The 22,465-nt window shown below is 38.6% G+C and overlaps 1 protein-coding gene across 7 annotated transcripts in view; it reads left to right on the top strand.

Moving 5' to 3' along the window:
- CFAP20DC (CFAP20 domain containing) overlaps positions 1-22,465 on the top strand; it is a 268,693-nt gene that overhangs the window by 115,996 nt on the left and 130,232 nt on the right. For all 7 annotated transcript variants that reach the window (XM_061396525.1, XM_061396524.1, XM_061396526.1 and 4 more), the window contains one exon: positions 15,312-15,468. In XM_061396525.1, the coding sequence (XP_061252509.1) occupies positions 15,312-15,468 (157 nt within the window). The remainder of the gene's footprint in view (positions 1-15,311; positions 15,469-22,465) is intronic.

Here is a 22,465-nt window from a genome sequence, read left to right on the forward strand (position 1 = left end):
TGACAAACAGATTCAAAAGATTAGATCTGATAGAGTGCCTGAAGAACTATGGACGGAAGTTTGTGACGTTGTACAGGAGGCAGTGATCAAGACGATCCCAAGAAAAAGCAATGCAAAAGGCAAAATGGCTGTCTGAGGAGGCCTTACAAACAGCTATGAAAAGAAGAGAAACAAAAGGCAAAGGAGAAAAGGAAAAATGTACCATTTGAATATAGAGTTCCAAAGAGTAGCATGGAGAGATAAGAAAGCCTTCCTCAGTGATCAATGCAGAGAAATAGAGGAAAACAATAGAATGGGATAGACCAGAGATCTCTTCAAGAAAATTAGAGATACCAACGGAATATTTCATGCAAAGATGGGCACAATACAAGACAGAAATGGTATGGACCTAACAGAAGCAGAAGATATTAAGAAGAGGTGGCAACAATACACAGAAGAACTATACAAAAAAAGATCTTCATGACCCAGATAACCATGATAGTGTGATCACTCACCTAGAGCCAGACATCCTGGAATGCAAAATCAAGTGGGCCTTATGAAGCATCACTATGAACAAAGCTAGTGGAGGTGATGGAATTCCAGGTGAGCTATTTCATATCCTAAAAGATAATGCTGTGACTCAATATGCCAGCAAATTTGGAAAACTCAGCAGTGGCCACAGGACTGGAAAATGTCAGTTTTCTTTCCAATCCCAAAGAAAGGCAATGCCAAAGAATGCTCAAACTACCACACAATTGCACTCATCTCACATGCTAGCAAAGTAATGCTCAAAATTCTCCAAGCCAGGCTTCAACAGTATGTGAACTGTGAACTTCCAAATTTTCAAGCTGGATTTAGAAAAGGCAGTGGAACCAGAGATCAAATTACCAACACCCGTTGGATCACTGGAAAAGCACGAGAGTTCCAGAAAAACATCTATTTCTGCTTTATTGACTACGCCAAAGCCTTTGACTGTGGATCACAACAGACTGGAAAATTCTAAAAGAGATGGGAATATCAGACCACCTGACCTGCCTCCTGAGAAATCTGTATGTAGGTCAAGAAGCAACCATTAGAACTGGACATGGAACATAAGGACATAAGGATAAGGGGATCAAATCATGTAGAAGATAGAACAATCCTGAATATGTACACACCTCATAACAGTGCTTGAAATTGCATGAAGCAAAAACTAACAGAACTGAAGAAAAATAAATGCTCAATTATAGATGATTTCAACACTCCCCTCTCAGAAATTGACAGAAAATCAATAAACTTGAAAAATGCTATCAATCAACCTGACTTATATGACATTTCTAGAATGTTTACTCAAACAGCTGCAGAGTAACACTGTGTTCAAATGCACATTGAATTTCCACCAGTATATATGATATATTAGGCTGTTTTATTCTCAACAAAGTTAAAAAGACTGAAATTATACAAAGTATGTTCTTTGATTATTAAAGTTAATAACAAAAAAGGTAATTGAAAAATCCCCAAGTACTTGAAAATAGAGCAACATACTTCTAAATAACCTATAGATAAGCAAGAATTACAGGGAATATTAGAAAATAATTTAACTGATATTTTACTGATTTTAACTAGTAGTTAAAGCATACCAAAATTTGTGAGATGCATTACAGGTATCTAAAGTATTCAGAAAGAAGTAATCAAGAGAGTAAGTCAACAAAATGGACAATGGAGAAAAAAATCAATAAAACCAGGTGTGAATTTTTAAAAACTATTTAGTAGGTGACAAACCTAGACTAATCAAGCAAAAGACAGACCACACACACACACAATGTCAGTATGAAAATGAGATGTAAAGGAAAAGGAAATAGGGAAATATTATGAACGATTTTGAACTTCCCAGGTGGCTCAGTGGATAAAAGAATCCTCCTGCAGTACAGAAGATGTAGGTTCAATTCCTGGGTTGGGAAGATCCTCTGAAGTAGGGCATGGCAACCCACTCCAGTATTCCTGCCTAGAGAATCCAGTTAACACAGGAGCCTGGCAGGCTACTATCCATAGGGCCACAAAGGATCAGACATGACTGAGGCGACTGAGCACACATGCATGTGTGAACAATTTTATACTAATAAATTTGACAATTTAGATGAAGTATGGAGAAGGAAATGGCAACCCACTCCAGTGTTCTTGCCTGGAGAATCCCATGGACAGAGAAGCCTGGTAGGCTGCAGTCCATGGGGTCGCACAGAGTCGGACACGACTGAAGCGACTTGGCAGCAGCAGATGAAGTAGGAAAATTTTTTCAAAGAAACAATTACTAAAACTGATACTAAAAGAAGTAGAAAATCTGAGTAGCCTTATATCTATATTTAGAAAATGAATCTGTAATTTAAAACATTGCCACAAAGAAAATCCAGGTTCGGATAGATTTATGGGTAAGTCTCACCAAACATTTGAGGAAAAATAATGCTCTTAGATAATAAGGGAGAAATAACATTTTCCAGTTCACTTAATAAAATGAGGCTAGCATAATTCTTATACCAAAACCAGGAAATGTAATTCCCAAAAGAGAACTATAAATCAGAATCACTCGTGAGCATAGACATATGGATCCTTAACATCATGACCAAGTAGTGTTTATCCAAGAATTCAAGGTTAATCTTACAATTTCATAATTAGTCAGTGTAATTTATAATGTTAACAGAATAAAGGGAAAAAATTGTAAAATCATCTCAGTGAATGTAGAAAAATCAATTGATGAAAATTCATCAGCCATTGTGATGGCTCACATCAAACTATTACCAGAAGGAAACTTGTTCAGCTTGATCAAAGACCACTATAAAAACCTACAATTCAATCATATTTAATGATGAAATACTGAGTACTTACTCCTCAGATGGGGAACAAGTCAAAGATATCCACTCTTGACAACTTTTGATCAGCATTGTATTCGAAGTCCCCCAGCAAGTGCAATAGGATAACAAAGAGAAATTTTATAGCATACAGATTGAAAAATAAGTAAAAATTTCTGTTTTTGCAGACAACATAACCATCTTGTAGAAAATTCTAGGGAACCTACAAAAACCAAACAAAACCTAGTTAAAATAAGTGAGTTTAACAGGGTCACAGAACACAATGTCAGTATACCAAAATCAATTTTGTATTTCTATATAGATGTATTCATAGCATGGAAAATTAAAAACTTTATAAATTTTAAAGACATTTACAACAGCATCAAAAATATTCAAGAGTAAGTTTAACAAAATATATGTTAGCCTTTTACATTGAAAACTGTAAAACATTGCTTAGAAAAATTGAAGACCTAAATAAACGGGAGCACGTTGTTAATGAATGAGAAGGCTATATTTGTTAAGATGCCAGTACTTTTTCAGTAAATCTGTAGATTCAGTCTCATCCCAATTACAGAGCCAGCAGGCTGCTGCTTTTTCTTTTTTTTTTTTCAGAATTTAATAAGCTACTTCTAAAATTTACAAAGAAATTCACAGGTCCAAGAATAGCCAAAACCTTTTCAAAATAAAATTTATATCTCATGATTTCAAAACTTCATATAAGGTTACAGTAATCAAGATATTATGTACCTGGCATAGATACCAATAAAAAGTTCAGAATACCCACACATGTATACATCAACCAAAGCATCAGAACACTTCAATAGGCAGAGAAAAAAATTTTTTTTTTGAGAACTGGAAATTCTGAGTATATACAAGAAAGAAAAATGAACCTCAGCCCATACTTCATACCATTTACAAAAATTAATTTGAGATGGATTATAGATCTGAATGTAAATACAAAAAGCTACTTTAAGATATTTCTTAGGGCCCAGAAAGCATTAACCATAATTAAGAAATTAATTGACAAAATAGGCTTCAATGAAATTTAAAACTATGCATCAAAAAGATATTAAGAAAATGAATAAGCAAGCCACAAAATGGGAGATGATATTCTTAATATATATAACTGACAACAGACTTATTGAGACTAGATCCTACAACTCTATAATGAAAAGACATAACTTTTTAAAGGCAAAAATAATTCAACAGAGATTTTTACAGTTGATTAAATAAGTATATGAAGAAAAGCTCTATACTATCAGTCAGGGAAGTACAAGTTAAAAAAAGTTACCTCTACTACTTCACCCACTAAGAATGGCTAAAAGAGACAAGAAATACTAAATGTTGTTGAGATGTAAAGCAATTTCATGAATGTCTAGTGTAAGTGGAAAATGGTATAACTACTTTGAAAATACCTTTGGAGGTTTCTCATAAAGTTAAATATTTGCCCTTTGATTCAACAGTTCTATTTCTTGCTGTCTATCTAAGAAAATGAAAATATGTATATACAAATTTGCATTTCACAACAGCTTTATTTATGATGGCCAAAATGTTGAAATAACTCAAAAATTCAATAGCAGAAGACCAAACAAATGGTGCTCTATGCACAGAGTGAGGTACTACTCAGCAAAACAAGAACAAACTACCAATGCATGCATCAATACTGATGAGCCTCAGATGTTAGCCTGAGTGTGAGAAGCCATTTACTGTGATTTCATTTATATAAATAGACAAAATTAATCTACAGTAAGAGAAATTAGTGCTTTCCCTTAAAAGGTATGAATGTGGAGACTGGTTGAAAAGATGCACAAAAGATCTGTCTGGGGTGATTGAAATGTTGTGTACCTTTATGAGTTATGGTATGCAGATGTATGAGATGGTCAAAACTCATTAAACTGTATCTCAAAGTCTGCATTTCATGGTGTGAAAGTCAGAGAGCTTATATGGCTAATGTACATTGAACGTTTACCATATGCTAGAGAAGGCAATGGCAACCCACTCCAGTACTCTTGCCTGGAAAATCCCATGGGCGGAGGAGCCTGGTAGGCTGCAGTCCATGGGGTCGCTAGGAGTCGGACACCACTGAGCGACTTCACTTTCACTTTTCACTTTCCTGCATTGGAGAAGGAAATGGCAACCCACTCCAGTGTTCTTGCCTGGAGAATCCCAGGGACGGCAGAGCCTGATGGGCTGCCGTCTATGGGGTCGCACAGAGTCAGACACGACTGAAGAGACTTAGCAGCAGCAGCAGACACTATTAGAAGTGCTTACATGTATTTAAACATTTAGTCCTAACAGACTCTATGAGAGATGCGTCATTATTATCACCATTTTACAAATAAGGAAAGAGAGACAGAGAGAACACATAACTGCAAAGATTATATAACTAGTAAGTGGTAGAACTGGAATCCAAATCCAGACAGTTTGGCTCTAGAGCCCAAATTCTTGCATCCCTGGGAGCAATATATTTAAAAGGTGTTGTCACTAGAGGTTAACTGGAAAGAGTTGCCAGATTAAGAAACAGAATATAGTTCAAATTTTTTTAAGTATTTCAGAGTAATGAAATTAAATCTCAAGATGTGACCATGTGACTGGATTAAGGAGTAAAGAGGAGAGGAAGACTTTTGAAGGAAAGGCGGTTAAGGGACTTTTAGTGTGTCGAACAGTATATCAGAAGGTAAGATGAGCCTGGTCCCAGTGTTTTCCAAGAATGTGTATAGGATGGTGTGGTTTTACTCAAGTGTGTGTTCTCAAGTGGTATGTCTGAGGAGGTATAAGGAGTGAGTGGAGGATGATGTGAAGCTGAAAGGATGGAAGGGCCTGTCTGTGCAATGCCTCAGGTTTCAAAGAAGGTAGGGTTTCACAGTCAGAAGAGCAGACTCTCTCCCAGTGCCACGGTCCCATGGCTTCAGAACTGAAGGCTGTAGAACCACAGGTAAACTCCATAAGTGAACTTCAACTCTAGACTTGAAGAGGAAGTAATACCTCAGAGAAAAGCCAGGTTTCATTTAAAGTAAAGCGTGTAGGACTGTTAAACTGTATGTGTGTTCAGTCATGTCCAACTCTTTGCAGCCTCATAGACTGTAGCCCACCAGTCTCCTCTGTCTATGGGGTTTCCCAAGCAAGAATACTGGAGTGGGTTGCCATTTCCTTCTCCAGGGAATCTTTCAAACCCAGGGATCAAACCCAAATCTCTTGCATCTCTTGAACTGGCAAATGGATTATTTACCACTCACTAGTGCCATGTGGGAAGCTCGTAGGACCCTTAAAAGAATATAGAGAATATAAGTACTTTTCAGTAGTATGAATTTCTAAGGGCACAGTGAAAGGGCGACTTGAGGATTAGCAAGAGATTGATGGTACAGCTATTTGAGGAAGAGAGCTTGCTGAAGGAGGGTAGGAATTGGGAGGTAGGAATTGATTGCTGAACAGGTATAGTGATGGTACTTCTGCAAGGAACTTGGTTTTTGTTGATGCAGTCATGAGCTACATTGGCAGCCCCAAATCCCAGTCCTCAACTACATGCTTTCCATATTAAGGGGTTGCAGTGACTTGCTTTTCATGGGGATATTACTTTTAATTAGTAATAGGTAATTACTTCTCCTGCCCATGTGGAAATTACTATTTCAGTCTCTCAGCTTGCATCACTTAATAAACACAATATGTTGATAAAAAAGATGGACAAAGTCATTGTAAGCAAATTTTCTGTTGAGAAGTTAAAACTGAAGTGAAAAATTATTTTAAAAGGCACAAGAATAAAAGTATTAAAAGCTTCTTTTTTTGTTATTGTGGGAGCATGAAAACAGAAAGAAGTTCTAAAATTCTGGAAAGAGATGTACTTTAGAATTGCTGGGTTACAAAATTGTAGTTTTTTGTTTGTTATTTCTTTTTAGCAAGGCATTGCTGGCTAGCGTTGTGTACTGTTAACAATCAAAAAAATTCAGGGACAACCAAGAGCTTATTATTGCATGCATTGAGTGTGTGTGTGTGTGTGTGTGTGTGTGTATGTGTGTGTGTGTGTGTGTTTCACCAATACAGTGAAGCCATATTGCCAAAACATTTCAGTAAAAACTAGAAGTTAAATTCTTTGAATCATGATTTCACCCTTTGCCAGTCAATTCTTTCATGTAAAATTCCATGTTGAAATTAAATAGCATAAACTCTCTTATTAATCCAAGCAACAAACTAAGCAGAACTGTCTGTTCTCTATCAAGAATTGTGTTTTTCCTGTGTTTATTTCTCAAGGACCTGTAATTGTAAATATTTTATATCAGGAGCTCTTCCTTGTTGGACTAGAGTTTCACATAGGGGTAAAGTGATTAGAGATCAAGAAAATGTCAGAAAAGGGGGATTTTAAGTGTGAATGATCCCCAGTGATAATGAAAATATTTTATAAAGATCAACTGTAATTCAGATAGTCCACCTGTTGGTAGCAGAGAACTCAGAACACTTTTCCATAACTTCAGAAAATATATCACAGAAATGATAAGAATAATGATTTATTTGTGAAAGCTTATGAAAATTGTAACCTTTCCAAATATCAGCTTCAGATCAGATCAGATCAGATCAGTCGCTCAGTCGTGTCCGACTCTTTGCGACCCCATGAATCGCAGCACGCCAGGCCTCCCTGTCCATCACCAACTCCCGGAGTTCACTCAGACTCACATCCATAGAGTCAGTGATGCCATCCAGCCATCTCCTCCTCTGTCGTCACCTTCTCCTCCTGCCTCCAATCCCTCCCAGCATCAGAGTCTTTTCCAAAGAGTCAACTCTTCGCATGAGGTGGCCAAAGTACTGGAGTTTCAGCTTTAGCATCATTCCTTCCAAAGAAATCCCAGGGCTGATCTCCTTCAGAATGGACTGGTTGGATCTCCTTGCAGTCCAAGGGACTCTCAAGAGTCTTCTCCAACACCACAGTTCAAAAGCATCAATTCTTCGGAGCTCAGCCTTCTTCACAGTCCAGCTCTCACATCCATACATGACCACAGGAAAAACCATAGCCTTAACTAGATGAATCTTTGTTGGCAAAGTAATGTCTCTGCTTTTGAATATGCTATCTAGGTTGGTCATAACTTTCCTTCCAAAAAGCAGGCAACAAACCTCTATTTCTTCTAACCAAGGAAGATTTGTGAAAGTTATCCTCATCTTTTCCAAGAACTACTCCCATCTGTACTTCTAAAAGATAGATTCAGTAAATAACTTATCAGTACTTACACATTTATGAGGTTTGTTGAATGATGATAAAGTGAAAGACTGAAAATATGTGTGTAGGCATGTATTTATATGCTTATCTTCATATACACTTACACACATATGCATACCATTATTTGTTGAGTACTTTTCATGAAGCATTAATCTAGGCAGAGGAAATAAAAGCAGTTTGATTTGGGATGTATAAAAAGTGTGTAAATCACACCTGAAATCCAAGCAACAAAACCAAAGTAAACAAGTAGGACTACATCAAACTAAAAAGCTTTAGCACAACAAAAGAACACATTAACAAAATGAAAAGACAACCTGTGAAATAGAGAAAAAAATCTGCAAACCATACATCTGATAAGCAGTTAATGTCAAAAATATATGAAGAACTCATATAACTCAATAGCAAAAAAAAAAAAAATCAGTTAAAGTGGGCAGGGAGAAAGCAATGGCACCCGACTCCAGTACTGTTGCCTGGAAAATTCCATGGATGGAGGAGCCTGGTGGGCTGCAGTCCATGGGGTCGCTAAGAGTCAGACACGACTGAGTGACTTCACTTTCACTTTCCACTTTCATGCACTGGAGAAGGAAATGGCAACCCACTCCAGTGTTCTTGCCTGGAGAATCCCATGGATGGAGAAGCCTGGTAGGCTGCAGTCCATGGGGTCGCACAGAGTTGGACACGACTAAAGCGACTTGGCAGCGGCAGCAAAGTGGGCAAAGGGCCTAAATAGACATTTTTCCAAAGCAGATATACAATAGACCAACAGATACACGGGGAAATGTTCAACATCACTAGTCACTAAGGAATTGCAAATTAAAACCACAATGAGACATCAACTCCTACTGTTAGAATGGATATCATCAAAAAGACAAGAGATAAATATGTATAAATGTAGAGAAAAGGGAACCCTTGTGCACTGTTGATAAGATTATAAATTGGTATAGCCATGTGGAAAACAGTACGGAGGTGCCTCAAAAACTTAATAGAACTTCCAAATGATCCAGCATTCCACTTCTGGGATGTAGTCAAAGCAAACAGTAGCACTAACTTGAAAAGATATCTTCACCCCCATAGTCACTGCAACATTATTTACAACAGCCAAGACATGGAAACAACCTAAGTGTCCATTTGTGGATGAATAAAGATGCTGTGGTATATATGTACAATGGGATATTTTTCAGCCATAAGAAAGTGAGAAAATCCTACCCAATGCAAAAACATGTATGGACCTTGAAGACATTATATGCTAAGTGAAATAAGTAATATAGGACAAATACTGAATGACCTCACTTACATGTGGAATCTAAGCAAAACAACAACAAACTCATAGAAAAGAGATCAGACACAGACTAGACACAGTGGGAGGCAGGGGTGGGCACTTCTATCTTAACCGTAGGGATGATATTTTTCCACACTTTGTTATGATCCACACAGTCAAAGGCTTTAGCATGGGCAATAAAGCAGAAGTAGATGTTTTTCTGGAACTCGCTTTTCCGATGATCCAACAAATGTTTGCAATTTGATCTCTGGTTCCTCTGCCTTTTCTAAATCCAGTTTGAACATCTGGAAGTTCACGGTTCACGTACTGTTGAAGCTTGGCTTGGAGAATTTTGAGCATTACTTTACTAGAGTGTGAGATTAGTGCAATTGTGCGGTAGTTTGAGCATTCTTTGGCATTGCCTTTCTCTGGGACTGGAATGAAAACTGACATTTTCCAGTCCTGTGGCCACTGCTGAGTTTTCCAAATTTGCTGGCATATTGAGTGCAGCACTTTCACAGCATCATCTTTTAGGATGAGGTATTTTGAAATAGCTCACCTGGAATTCCATCACCTCCACTAGCTTTGTTCGTAGTGATGCTTCCTAAGGCCCACTTGACCTCACATTCCAGGAAGTCTGGCTCTAGGTGAGTGATCAGACCCTCATTTATCTGGGTCATGAAGATCTTTTGTACAGTTCTTCTGTGTATTCTTGCCACTGCTTCTTAATCTCTTCTGCCTCTGTTAGATCCATATCATTTCTGTCTTTTATTGTGCCCATCTTTGCATGAAATGTTCCCTTGATATCTCTACTTTTCTTAAAGAGATCCTAGTCTTTCCCATTCTATTGTTTTCCTCTATTTCTCTGCATTCATCACTGAGGAAGACTTTCTTATCTCTCCTTGCTATTCTTTGGAACTCTGCATTCAGATGGGTATATCTTTCCTTTTCTCCTTTGCCTTTCACTTCTCTTCTTTTCATAGCTGTTTGTAAGGCCTCTTCAGGCAACCATTTTTGCCTTTTTGCATTGCTTTTTCTTGGGGATGGTCTTAATCAATGTACAATGTCACGAATCTCCATCCATAGTTCTTCAGGCACTCTGTCTATCAGATCTAATTCCTTGAATCTGTTTGTCACTTCCATTGTATAATCATAAGGGATTTGATTTAGGTCATACCTGAATGGTCTAGTTTACTTTCTTCAATTTAAGTCTGAACTTGACAATAATGAGTTCATGATCTGAGTCACAGTCAGTTCCCAGTCTTGTTTTTGCTGACTGTATAGAGCTTCTCCATCTTTGGCTGCAAAGAATATAATCAGTCTGATTTTGGTGTTGACCATCTGGTGATATCCATGCGTAGAGTCTTCTCTTATGTTGCTGGAAGAGGGTGTTTGCTATGACCAGTGCATTCTCTTGGCAAAACTCTGTTAGCCTTTGCCCTGCTTCATTCTGTACTCCAAGGCCAAGTTTTCCCATTACTCCAGGTATTTTTTTACTTCCTACTTTTGCATTCCAGTCTGTATAATCAAAAAGACATCTTTTTGAATTATTAGTTCTAGAAGGTCTTGTAGGTCTTCATAGAACTGTTCAATTTAACTGGACATGGAACAACAGACTGGTTCCAAATCGGGAAAGGATTTATACAATATACAAGGCTGTATATTGTATACAGGCTGTCACCCTGCTTGTTTAACTTATATACAGAGTACATCATGAGAAATGCTGGACTGGATGAAGCACAAGCTGGAATCAAGATTGCTGGAAGAGATATCAATAACCTCAGATATGCAGATGAAACCACCCTTATGGCAGAAAGCAAAGAAGAACTAAAGAGCCTCTTGATGAAAGTGAAAGAAGAGAGTGAAAAAGTTGGCTTAAAACTCAACATTCAGAAAACGAAGATCATGGCATCTGGTCCCATCACTTCATAGCAAATAGATGGGGAAACAGTGGCTGACTTTATTTTTCTGGGCCCCAAAATCACTGCAGATGGTGATTGCAGCCATGAACTTAAAAGACGCTTACTCCTTGGAAGGAAAGTTATGACCAACCTAGACAGCATATTAAAAAGCAGAGACATTACTTTGTCAACAATGGTCCGTCTAGTCAAGGCTATGGTTTTTCCAGTAGTCATGTATGGATGTGAGAGTTAGACTATAAAGAAAGCTGAGTGCAGAAGAATTGATGCTTTTGAACTGTGGTGTTGGAGAAGATTCTTGAGAGTCCCTTGGACAGCAAGTTGATCCACCCAGTCCGTCCTAAAGGAAATCAGTCCCGAATATTCATTGGAAGGACTGATGTTGAACCTGAAACTCCAATACTTTGGCTACCTGATGCAAAGAACTGACTCATTTGAAAAGACCCTGATGCTGGGAAAGATTGAAGGCAGGAGGAGAAGGGGAAGACAGAGGATGAGATGGTTGCATGGCATCACTGACTCAACAGACATGAGTCTGAGTAAACTCCACGAGTTGGTGATGGACAGGGAGGCCTGGCGTGCTGCATTCCATGGTGTTGCAAAGAGTCAGACACAACTGAGCAACTGAACTGAACTGAACTGAAGGTTGTCATGTACAACATGATGACTGCTGATGAACTATAGTAAAGCTGTTAAGACAGTAGATCCTAAGAGTTCTCATCACAAAAAGAAATCTTTTTCCATTTTACTGTATCTGTGTGAAATGATGAATATTAACTAAACCTGTTGTAGTAATCAGTTCACAGTACAAGTGAATCAAACCATCAGGCTGCACGGCTGAAACTTGTACAGTGATGTCAGTTATTTCTCAGTAAAGCTGTATGGGGGGAGAAAAGCATTTAGTAGGTAAGGGCCTGGTTTCCTGTACTCAGAGTGTGTGAAGGAAGTGGACTCCAATTACAAGCAGAGCTGGCAGAGTCCAGTGGGGTCTTCAGATGCAGCCAACTGGAGAGTTCATCTAAGCAGAGAATAAAGGGGCAGGTTCCTGAGAAAAAAAATTGCCCAGCACATTCCCATGCCTCCCTGGCCCTGGAAATGCTTATTAATTGCTCAAAACCAAACTTAGATGTCACGTCCAAGCATTTTCTAAATGTAGAGAGACTTAAAATATTTATTTCAAAAAAGAGATAATTTTAAAAGCAGTTATTAACTGTGGAAATATGAAGAACTTGTATAGGGGGAGAAGGTAATCATAGAGCTACACTTGGTTCAGGTTTCATAATAGTTACATAGTCACAATAAAGAGAACACAGAATATATATTTTAAAGAAAAGGGAGAAAGAGAATGAGAGATAATTATCTTGGGAGGAAGAAGTCGGAAATTAAGGTGTGTAAATGAGCTATAAGTCTTATTTACCGTAATAAGTCAGCAGGTAAATGTCCAAAATTGATGAATCAAGAAGTATTGTTTAAAAATACAATGAGAAGGAATGGTTAAGAGTTGACAGTATGATTGGATGAGTGAAAAAGTGACAGAGGGCTACATTTTGTGTAAAACTATTGGCACTATATTTAACTTATATTTGCATACACTGTCATGATAAAAAAAAATTTTTTTATTTTTTTAGAAGAAGCCTTTCTTGAACATCCCCACCTTCCCGCCCTCTGTACTCACTGTATATAACAGATGCCACATGTCTGATTTCCTTCCCAGACTGGAAGGAGTTTTATTCAGTGCTCTATCCTTGGAGCTATGCCCAGTGTCTCAACACCTGATAAGCATGTAGCACCTATATGAAGGCTTCCCTGGTGGCTCAGTGGTAACGAATCCACCTGCCAAGCAGGAGATGTGGGTTTGATCCCTGGGTTGGGAAGATCCACTGAAGAAGTAAATGGCAACTCACTCCTGTATTTTTGCCTGGAGAATCCCATGGACAGAGGAACCTGGCAGGCTACAGTCCATAGTGTCACAAAAGAGTCAGACACAATTTAGTGACTAAACAACAACAACCTATGAAAGAGAATGGATAAATGTGATTACTAATGGGACAAACCAGCTGAAAGATTGAAATTGGGGCATAATGTTAAATTTTTAAGGAGTAGGACCAAAATTTGTAACGATAATCATAATGAAAAGGAAAAGTTAAAATTTCACGTAACCTCCAGCCTCTGTAACTCAGCTTGCTCCTTGCAAAGTCTGGATCACTTAGGTCACATAGTCTCAGAAAGTGCGGACTTAGAATACTACAGTCTGGAACTTATCTTACTCACCCTTGCCTTGTCCTGCTCTTTGCAATTGCCCAGCCCCTGCAAACTTGGTTAATCATGCCTGTCCATGTAAAGGTCAAGCATCCCCCTCCGCATCTTGATCACTGTTCCTTAAACCAGCCTATTAGCAGCTAGTGTTGCCCACTGGAGTAGGTCTATAAAAACTCTGTAACCCTTTTGTTCAGGGCTCAGAGCTTAGAGTGTTAACTCTCTGGGCCCGCTGGCATAATAAACCTGAGTTCTTCAACTCTTCAAGTGTGGTGTTTGGTTTCTCAATTACTGGTTTCTGCAACAATAATACTTGTATAATAATATTAATAATTATTGTTAGATAGCTGAAAACCCCAAAACTTCCATACAGCGTGCTTTTACCAAGCCATAGTGTTTCGTCATATGGCATACATACTGAATTTGTCCCATGCATTTCACTTCCTATGCTAGCACTTCATGCTTAAATGACTGATGGGGACTAACTGGTCTGCCTCTGTCTGTCTGTATTCTACCTCAGCCTTCACCCCCAGTACCCCTTTACCGCCCCAAATATTCCTTCACTGAGGTTAATTCAGACTTCCCAGTTACCCTACTTTTCTTACATTCTCCTTCAAGAACCACAGTGGCACTTGACCTTCTGCAGTCCACATTTCTCTTCTTGATCTTCCAACAACTCCACAACCTGGCCTCAGGGCCCTATCCCACATTACTTCCCACATCTCCCAGGAGAGTGCCTCCTGCTTGTTAGGCCAGCCTCGTTTTATTACACTCAGTCCTACCTCCTACCTTTCATTACACCAGGCTCCTTTCCCCCAAAAAGGATCAGAACGGTCCCATCACCTGGAAATACGATGTTACTGTTGAGACATCTGCAAAGAAAATAATTTTCCATGTTTAATCAGTATTTTACTGCACTCTTTTTTACTCTTGTACTGTGGAAACAAACTCAGATTCTCAACCATATTAAAACCAAGACTCTTAAATGGAATTTGACTTTTAAAATGACATTATATTTCCTTTGTCAATTAATATATATCTTGATTTTGATAGATTAATAAAATAGACCTTATATAAAATGTGCTTCTAAGCAGATAACGGAAGAGCCTATTATAAGCACAGACCATTTTAAATACTGCTTTTCTTTTAACTTCAAAAATTCTCTTTTCTGCTTTTGTCCTGCAGTTTTAAATGTCTTAATTTTTTACTAAATGATTATTTTCTCTTTTTCTTTAACTCAGTAAGACCATTTAGAGAATTCATCTGCTGAAGTATTGAGGGTTCTAATTGTTTAATGGACAGAAATTAGGCCCTGCAAGAGTACTTTAAAAACTGGCAAATACAAGGCATAATTACAGATTCCTTAGAAGAATCTATTTCTGTACAATAGGTTAATTGGTAAGTAGACAGCACTGGCCACACTTTAGACCCAGTTTCCAATTTCAATTTCATCTGTGCTTTTTTAAAAAACAAATATAAGTGGCTAATTGTGATCAAATTAGTCCTCTTGAAGGAACAATTGGCTACTTATCTCTGATTTTCAAAATTTAAGTGGTCTAAACCATCTGCAGTTAACTGCCTACAAATCTAGGGTTATTTCTCTTAAGTTGTCAAAGCCTTGATTCATGATAGGAACTCTGTAGCCAGGTAACCAATGTGTAGTTCATAGTATGATGATTTCTTTGGAAGAATCAAAATAGTTTTTAAGAAAATTGAAGCCAAAACAGATAGATTTACCTAAAGGGAAAAATTGGTTTTGGGGCTGGTTGACCCGGTTGATTGCCTCAAATTGCTGAACTTTCCACTTTTAAGATGGCTTCTTCATTTATGTGATTGTAAAAAGTACTTACTCCTCTTTCCCTTTTTAATTTTAGTGGTGCAATCTATGCATTGACTTGGTGGCATTTACCAATGAAATATTCAAAGGAGCAGTTTTCCAGTCACTGGATGGAATTACTGTCTCAGCGAACTGTAAGCTACGAAAGATCTTCACTTTAAAATACAAGCCTCAAGACACTGCTGATAAAGATGGTATGTTCAAACTACTATCAAGATTTTTTAGTTCTCCAGTTTTTAAAAAAGATAGACATGTCTTTGGAAAGTAAGAGTATAAGGTGTTTTTCTTTTTTTTAATTTATCTTTATTTAATTGTGGAAAGAACATTTAACATGAGGTCTACCTTAACAAATTTTATTGTTAATAAATGTTATTTTGACTATAGTTACAGTGTTATACAGCAGGTCTCTAAAGCATATTCATCTTGACTGAAATAATAATAATAGTTTTCTAATGATCATGGTAAGATAGAAGGATGGCTGAGATATTCCTCATATGATTTTTAAAGAGACTGGAAATATATACAGTAACTACTCACTAAATTGTTAATAACTGTACTCTGCAGGAAACAGAGCCATCTAGAATTCAAAAGGCAGTACAAACTATCCTGCTAAGATATCTTAAACAACTAAAATATTGAGGGACTACTATTGCTTCTTTTTATTTTCATCTGGGATTACTTTTAACAAAATCAATTCTCCTAGAAGCCCAGGAAATAGGACTGCACATTAGATGGCAAAAGTGATTTCTTAGAAGTTTATATGTAGACTTTAGATTTGTGCTGCATCTGGATGAGTGTTTGTGGAACAGAACACTGTGCCTATAAATTCACTTGGTAATAAAACACAGCAATGCATTTACAGCTCCCCAAAGAGATCAAAAGCCAAGAAGTATGGCTAGTCATCTTATATACCACTTAAAGGCTGTACAAGAAAGTGAAAGATTTCATTAAAAAAAAAAAATAGTACCCAGTTAATAAGAAAATTCAAAATTTATAGAAATATAGATAAATTTGGGTGAATTCCATATCAGATCATAAGAGGTAAATGATAACCTAATTGAAATTTTTAATAAATGTAAGGATAAAGTGAATCAAAACTTGACAGATTAAATACATGTTTTTGTCTCTGATTCTTTCTAAAGCTGCAATAAAATTATAACATGGGAATAAAAATGGTATAAACCCACCAGGGTGAAGAGGAGACAACAAAACATAAAAGATGTTCGTAAATTTTGTCAGATTGAGATGTGACAACTGAAAAGAGCAGAGAAGGCTGAAACTTTTAGTTTTACAGGGGGATTTACCAGTAAGATTCATAGCATAGAACCTCGGGAGATAAAGGACTGTCCTTAGGAGAGGGTTCAATACAAAGACATAGGAAGATCCTGTACTCACTTCCTCCCCTGGACACAAGAAATCTACAGCTGCATTTGGAATGAATCTCTTGGAAAGAGACCTTCAAATTGGAAGAATAGCAACTCCACAACAAAGGATTTAAACAGCCTCAAAGCTATGAGTGAGTGAAAAGTGAAAGTCGCTCAGTCAAGTCCAGCTCTTTGTGACCGCATGGACTGTACAGTCCATGGAATTTTCCAGACCAGAATACTGGAGTGGGTAGCCTTTCCCCTCTCCAGGAGATCTTCCCAACCCAGGGATTGAACCCAGGTCTCCCGCATTGCAGGTGGATTCTTTACCAGATGACCCACAAGGGAAGCCACAAAGATATGAGAGGCAGAGATAAAGTCTCCCCCCAGGGGAAAAGAACTACACCCCAGCCACAGCAATGTACAAATGGGAAAGGTCACAGAGCTATGGACCTTTCCCCTGAGGAAAAGGATATCTGAGCTCCATGCCAGGAACCCAACCCCTAGGTCCTGTATAGGAGAGGTGAGCCCCTAAACTAACTGACTTTGAAAACCAGTGGGGAGTATGTCCAGGAAAACTATAGAACTGCAGGGATGAGAAGTCCACTCTTAAAGAGCTTCCTGCAGACCTACTAGACCCCAAAACCAGTTGACCCACAGGACACAAACACCAGTTGAAAAGTGCCTGGATCATAGGTGAAGGGGTCCTACTTACTAACCTTGAAACATATGCTGGAGAGTCAGAAACTAGCTGGAATAATCTCCCAGGTTTGAAACTCTAGCAATAGACCTTTTTGTGATCTCAGGCTACTTTGTAATATCAGAACCGTCAAGCACCATTTTGGAATTCTCTCTCTCGTCTATTACGCCAGTGTGTCTGCCCTGCTGGGAGCCTCAGCGTTCGGGCTGTGTTTTGACTGGGCACTGCTTCCAGTCTGGGGACCAGCTCCACCCACAGCCACAGCCCTGCCAAAACTGGAAGGCACACACAGCCCAAATAGTTGGGCAGACCCTTGAATTCTTGGCTCTGGTGGAAAACAAGGCTGTGCTCCTGAGCCCCACTGAACTGAACCTTCAGTTCAGTCGCTCAGTAGTGTCTGACTCTTTGCGACCCCATGAATCGCAGCACACCAGGCCTCCCTGTCCATCACCAACTCCCAGAGTTCACTCAAACTCATGTCGATCGAGTCAGTGATGCCATCCAGCCATCTCATCCTCTGGCGTCCCCTTCTCCTCCTGCCCCCAATCCATCCCAGCATCAGAGTCTTTTCCAGTGAGTCAACTCTTCACATGAGGTGGCCAAAGTACTGGAGTTTCAGCTTTAGCACCATTCCTTCCAAAGAAATCCTAGGGCTGATCTCCTTCAGAATGGACTGGTTGGATCGCCTTGCAGTCCAAGGGACTCTCAGGAGTCTTCTCCAACACCATGGTTCAAAAGCATCAATTCTTCAGCGCTCAGCCTTCTTCACAGTCCAACTCTCACATCCATACATGACCACAGGAAAAACCATAGCCTTGACTAGATAGACCTTTGTTGGCAAAGTAATGTCTTTGCTTTTGAATATGCTATCTAGGTTGGTCATAACTTTCCTTCCAAGGAGTTAATTTCATGGCTGCAGTCACCATCTGCAGTGATTTTGGAGCCCAGAAAAATAAAGTCTAACACTGTTTCCCCATCTATTTGCCATGAAGTGATGGGACCAGATGCCATGATCTTCGTTTTCTGAATGTTGAGTTTTAAGCCAACTTTTTCACTCTCCTCTTTACTTTCATCAAGAGGCTTTTTAGCTTCTCTTCACTTTCTGCCATAAGGGTGGTGTCATCTGCATATCTGAGATTATTGATATTTCTCCCAGCAATCTTGATTCCAGCTTGTGCTTCTTCCAGCCCAGCATTTCTCATGATGTACTCTGCATAGAAGTTAAATATACAGCCTTGACGTACTCCTTTTCCTATTTGGAACCAGTCTGTTGTTCCATGTCCAGTTCTAACTGTGGCTTCCTGACCTGCATATAGGTTTCTCAAGAGGCAGGTCAGGAAGTCTGGTATTCCCATCTCTTGAAAAATTTTCCACAGTTGATTGTGATCCACACAGTCAAAGGCTTTGGCATAGTCAATAAAGCAGAAATAGATGTTTTTCTGAAACTCTCTTGCTATTTTGATGATCCAGTGGATGTTGGCAATTTGATCTCTGGCTCCTCTGCCTTTTCTAAAACCAGCCTGAATGTCAGGAAGTTCACGGTTCACGTATAGCCTTGTGGGTTTCATTACATAGAAACAAACAGAATTAAGCAAAATAAGAAGACAGGAATATGTTCCAAATGAAAAAATAAGACAAAACCTCGGAAAAAGAAATAAAGGAAACAGAGATAGGCAGTCTCCTGGCAGAGTTCAATGATGATCATAAAGTTGCTCATTAATTTTGGAAGAAGAATGGTTGAACAGAGTGAGAACTTCAACAGAGAGATAGAAAATAAAAGAAAGTACCAAAGAGAAGTAATAACTGAACTGAAAAATACACTAGAGGAGTTCAACAACAGATTGGATGAGGCAGCAGAAGGAATCAAGAAGCTAAGACAAAGCAATGAAAGTCACCCAGACAGACTAGCAAAATGACAAAGAATTTTAAGAGGTGAAGATACCTTGAGAGACCTTTGGAACAGCATCAAGTAAAATAACATTCCCATTAGAGTCCCACAAGAGGAGAGAGGGGCAAAAAAAAATTATTTGAAGAAATAGTGGCTGAAAATTTCCCTAATATGGGAAAGGAAATAGACATCCAGATCCAGGAAGCACAGAGTTCCAAATAAGTTGAAACCAAAGAGCCACACACACCAAGATACATGATAATTAAAATGATAAAAATTAAGGATGAGAGAAAATCCTAAAAGCAGCAAGAGAGAGAAAAAAAAACTTGTTACATACTAAAACCCACAAGGCTATTAGATGTTTTAACATAAACTGTGCAGACGAGAAGAGAGTAGCTTAACATATTCAAAGTGCTAAAAGGAAGAAAGTTCAACCAAGAATTATTAACAAGGTTATTGTTCAGAATTAAAGAAATCAAGAGTTTCCCAGATAAACAGAAGTTAAAGCAATTCATCAACACTAAACCAACACTGCAAGAAATATTGAAGAGACTTCTGTAAGCTGAAAAGAAATAGCACTAATTAATAATAAATTTTTAAAAAAGAAACACATGAAAGTAAGAATCTGACGATTGTTGTTGTACAGTCGCTAAGTCACGTCCAACTCTTTGAGACTCTGTGGACTGTAGCCTGCCAGGCTCCTCTGTCCATGGAATTTCCCAGACAAGAATACTGGAGTGGGTTACCATTTCCTTCTCCATTGGATCTTCCTGACCCAAGAATCAAACTGCATTTCCTGCGTTAGCGGGTGGATTATTTTACCACTGAGCTACCAGGGAAGCCCCCCCGCCCCAAAAATCTCACTCGAAAAGATAAATATATAATAAAGGTAGAGGGTCAGTCACTTATAAAGTAAGCATGAAACTTAAAAGACAAAAAACTAAAATATATTGTTCCAAAAATAGTAAAATTAACATGTTAGGAAAAACCCCAAACAATCTTTTTGGCCAACCTAATATGTCCTGTGGGTTTTGATAAATCAATAATGACATGTATCCACCATTGCAGCATCATACAGAATAGTTTCATTGCCCTAATTACTGTTGCAATGGGGAGACCTGGGTTTGATCCCTGGGTTGGGAAGATCCCCTGGAGAAGGGAATGGCAACCTACTCCAGTATTCTTTCCTGGAGACTCCCCATGGACAGAGGAGCCTGGCAGGCTACAGTCCATGGGGTTGCAAAGAGTCGGACATGACTGAACGACTAAGCACACAGCAAAATTTCTATAGTACAGTGCCTTTCAAGGAAGGATGGAAAAGAGGGATGATTTTAAAAGGAAATGTACAAGAGATGTCATGTAATAAGAATTCAAGAATTTGGTGACTTGCTCTGTTGATATCTGTATTACAGTAAGTGATGAATGTCCCTTTGTCTTTCTTCCGGAAGGATGGGTCATTGCCTTCTGCAAAAACAGATTAGTTGGTCATAGCATTGAGACTTTTATCCAAGGAAAATTTTGTATGTGTTTCTTACATTCCATTCTCAGATTCAGTTTTAAAATATCATATTAAATGCATGCTTAAGCTCAGTCCTGTGTTGTCCTTGGCTCGTTTAAACTACTATTATTTTACTCTAGGACCTCTCAGACTCACCCATGCTAGGATATGTTGCCTAATTCCATTGCTGTTCTCTGTTACACAGTGGGATATAATAGAAAATGAGTTATTAGGACCCTAAAATGAGTTATTAGGACCCAGCAGTTAACCAGTTTCTTCGTTGTCCAGCAGAATGACTTATGCTGGACAAGTAGTAAAGCATGATGATTCAGTTTAGTTTATTACTTTTATGATCCCCAAGGGAACATGGATTAACATTTGCATGACTGAATTATTGATTAACTTGTATCATTTTGCATTTTTTTTATAAAACATGATATATGTGTAGATCAGAGAAAGATGGAAGAGAGAAAAGAACAAGTGAGGATCCATTAATCATGAATTTATACTGCCAATCACAGTTTTATAGGTCTCCTGTTTCCCCAGTCTCCCCAGTTCATTGTTCTTCCTGAAGTCTCAGGACTGGGGAGTATGTGTTCAGTGTTCAGTAATGCAAGAAGAGAAGAACTATGATTTAAGACTAGGAGCCCTTTGAGGGCTAAAATTGGATCTCCACATTTGTATTTCTAGTAAATGACCTGGCACCAGTAATGTGTCATAAATGCTTGATGAATTAATGAAGTAAGGGCTAGCTAACTGTTCAATTATTCATTTACTATCTCTGTATAGTAAACCTTTATTGGGTGTCTAACAATCTGAAGAAAATTATCCCTTCAAAGGTGACAGAAAAAAATTAGAAGTACTGATGTCTTCATAGACTCATTGATCAGGAAAAGGCCCTAAAGATCATCTAATTCAGTGTCTTAATTATACAAATAAGGAAAAGAAGGTCCATGGAAATGAGGCATCTTGTGCTGAGACTGCAGAAGGTAGAACTCAACACCAACCCTCTGACTGCCATTTCGTCAGTGCTGCCCAAGTTTACCATCCACAATAAGTAAAATGACTTAGTGTTTTTAATAATTGACATTGTTGAGTTTTTTTCCCACTTCTCTCCTCACCTGCAGGTGAGATGAATGTACATCATACCCACATCTTGTCAGTTTAAGGCTACATTTCCACTCCTTTCCAGAGAGGAGCACTGAACTCACAATGCCCTTGCCTAGCAAACCATGCCAGGGGAAGTAAAGTGGGTGAGGTGCCTAACAGCCAATAGAAGATCCCACAAGAATTAGTCACCAGTGTCCCTATATCAAGACTCAGAATTATTCTAAGATATTTATTATATTTTGTAATTCAGTTCAGTTCAGTTGTGTCCGACTCTGTGACCTCATGAACCGCAGCACACCAGGCCTCCCTGTCCATCACCACCTCCCAGAGTTCACCCAAATCCATGTCCATCGAGTTGGTGATGCCATCCAACCATCTCATCCTCTGTTGTCCCCTTGTCCTCCTGCCCTCAATCTTTCCCAGCATCAGGGTATTTTCAAATGAGTCAGCTCTTCAAGGTCAGGTGGCCAGAGTATTGGAGTTTCAGCTTCAACATCAGTCCTTCCAATGAATACCCAGGACTGATCTCCTTTAGGATGCACTAGCTGGATCTCCTTGCAGTCCAAGGGACTCTAAAGAGTCTTCTCTAACACCAGAGTTCAAAAACATCAATTCTTCTGTGCTCAGCTTT

Source organism: Bos javanicus, chromosome 22, assembly GCF_032452875.1.
Source record: "Bos javanicus breed banteng chromosome 22, ARS-OSU_banteng_1.0, whole genome shotgun sequence".
Lineage (NCBI taxonomy): Eukaryota > Metazoa > Chordata > Mammalia > Artiodactyla > Bovidae > Bos > Bos javanicus.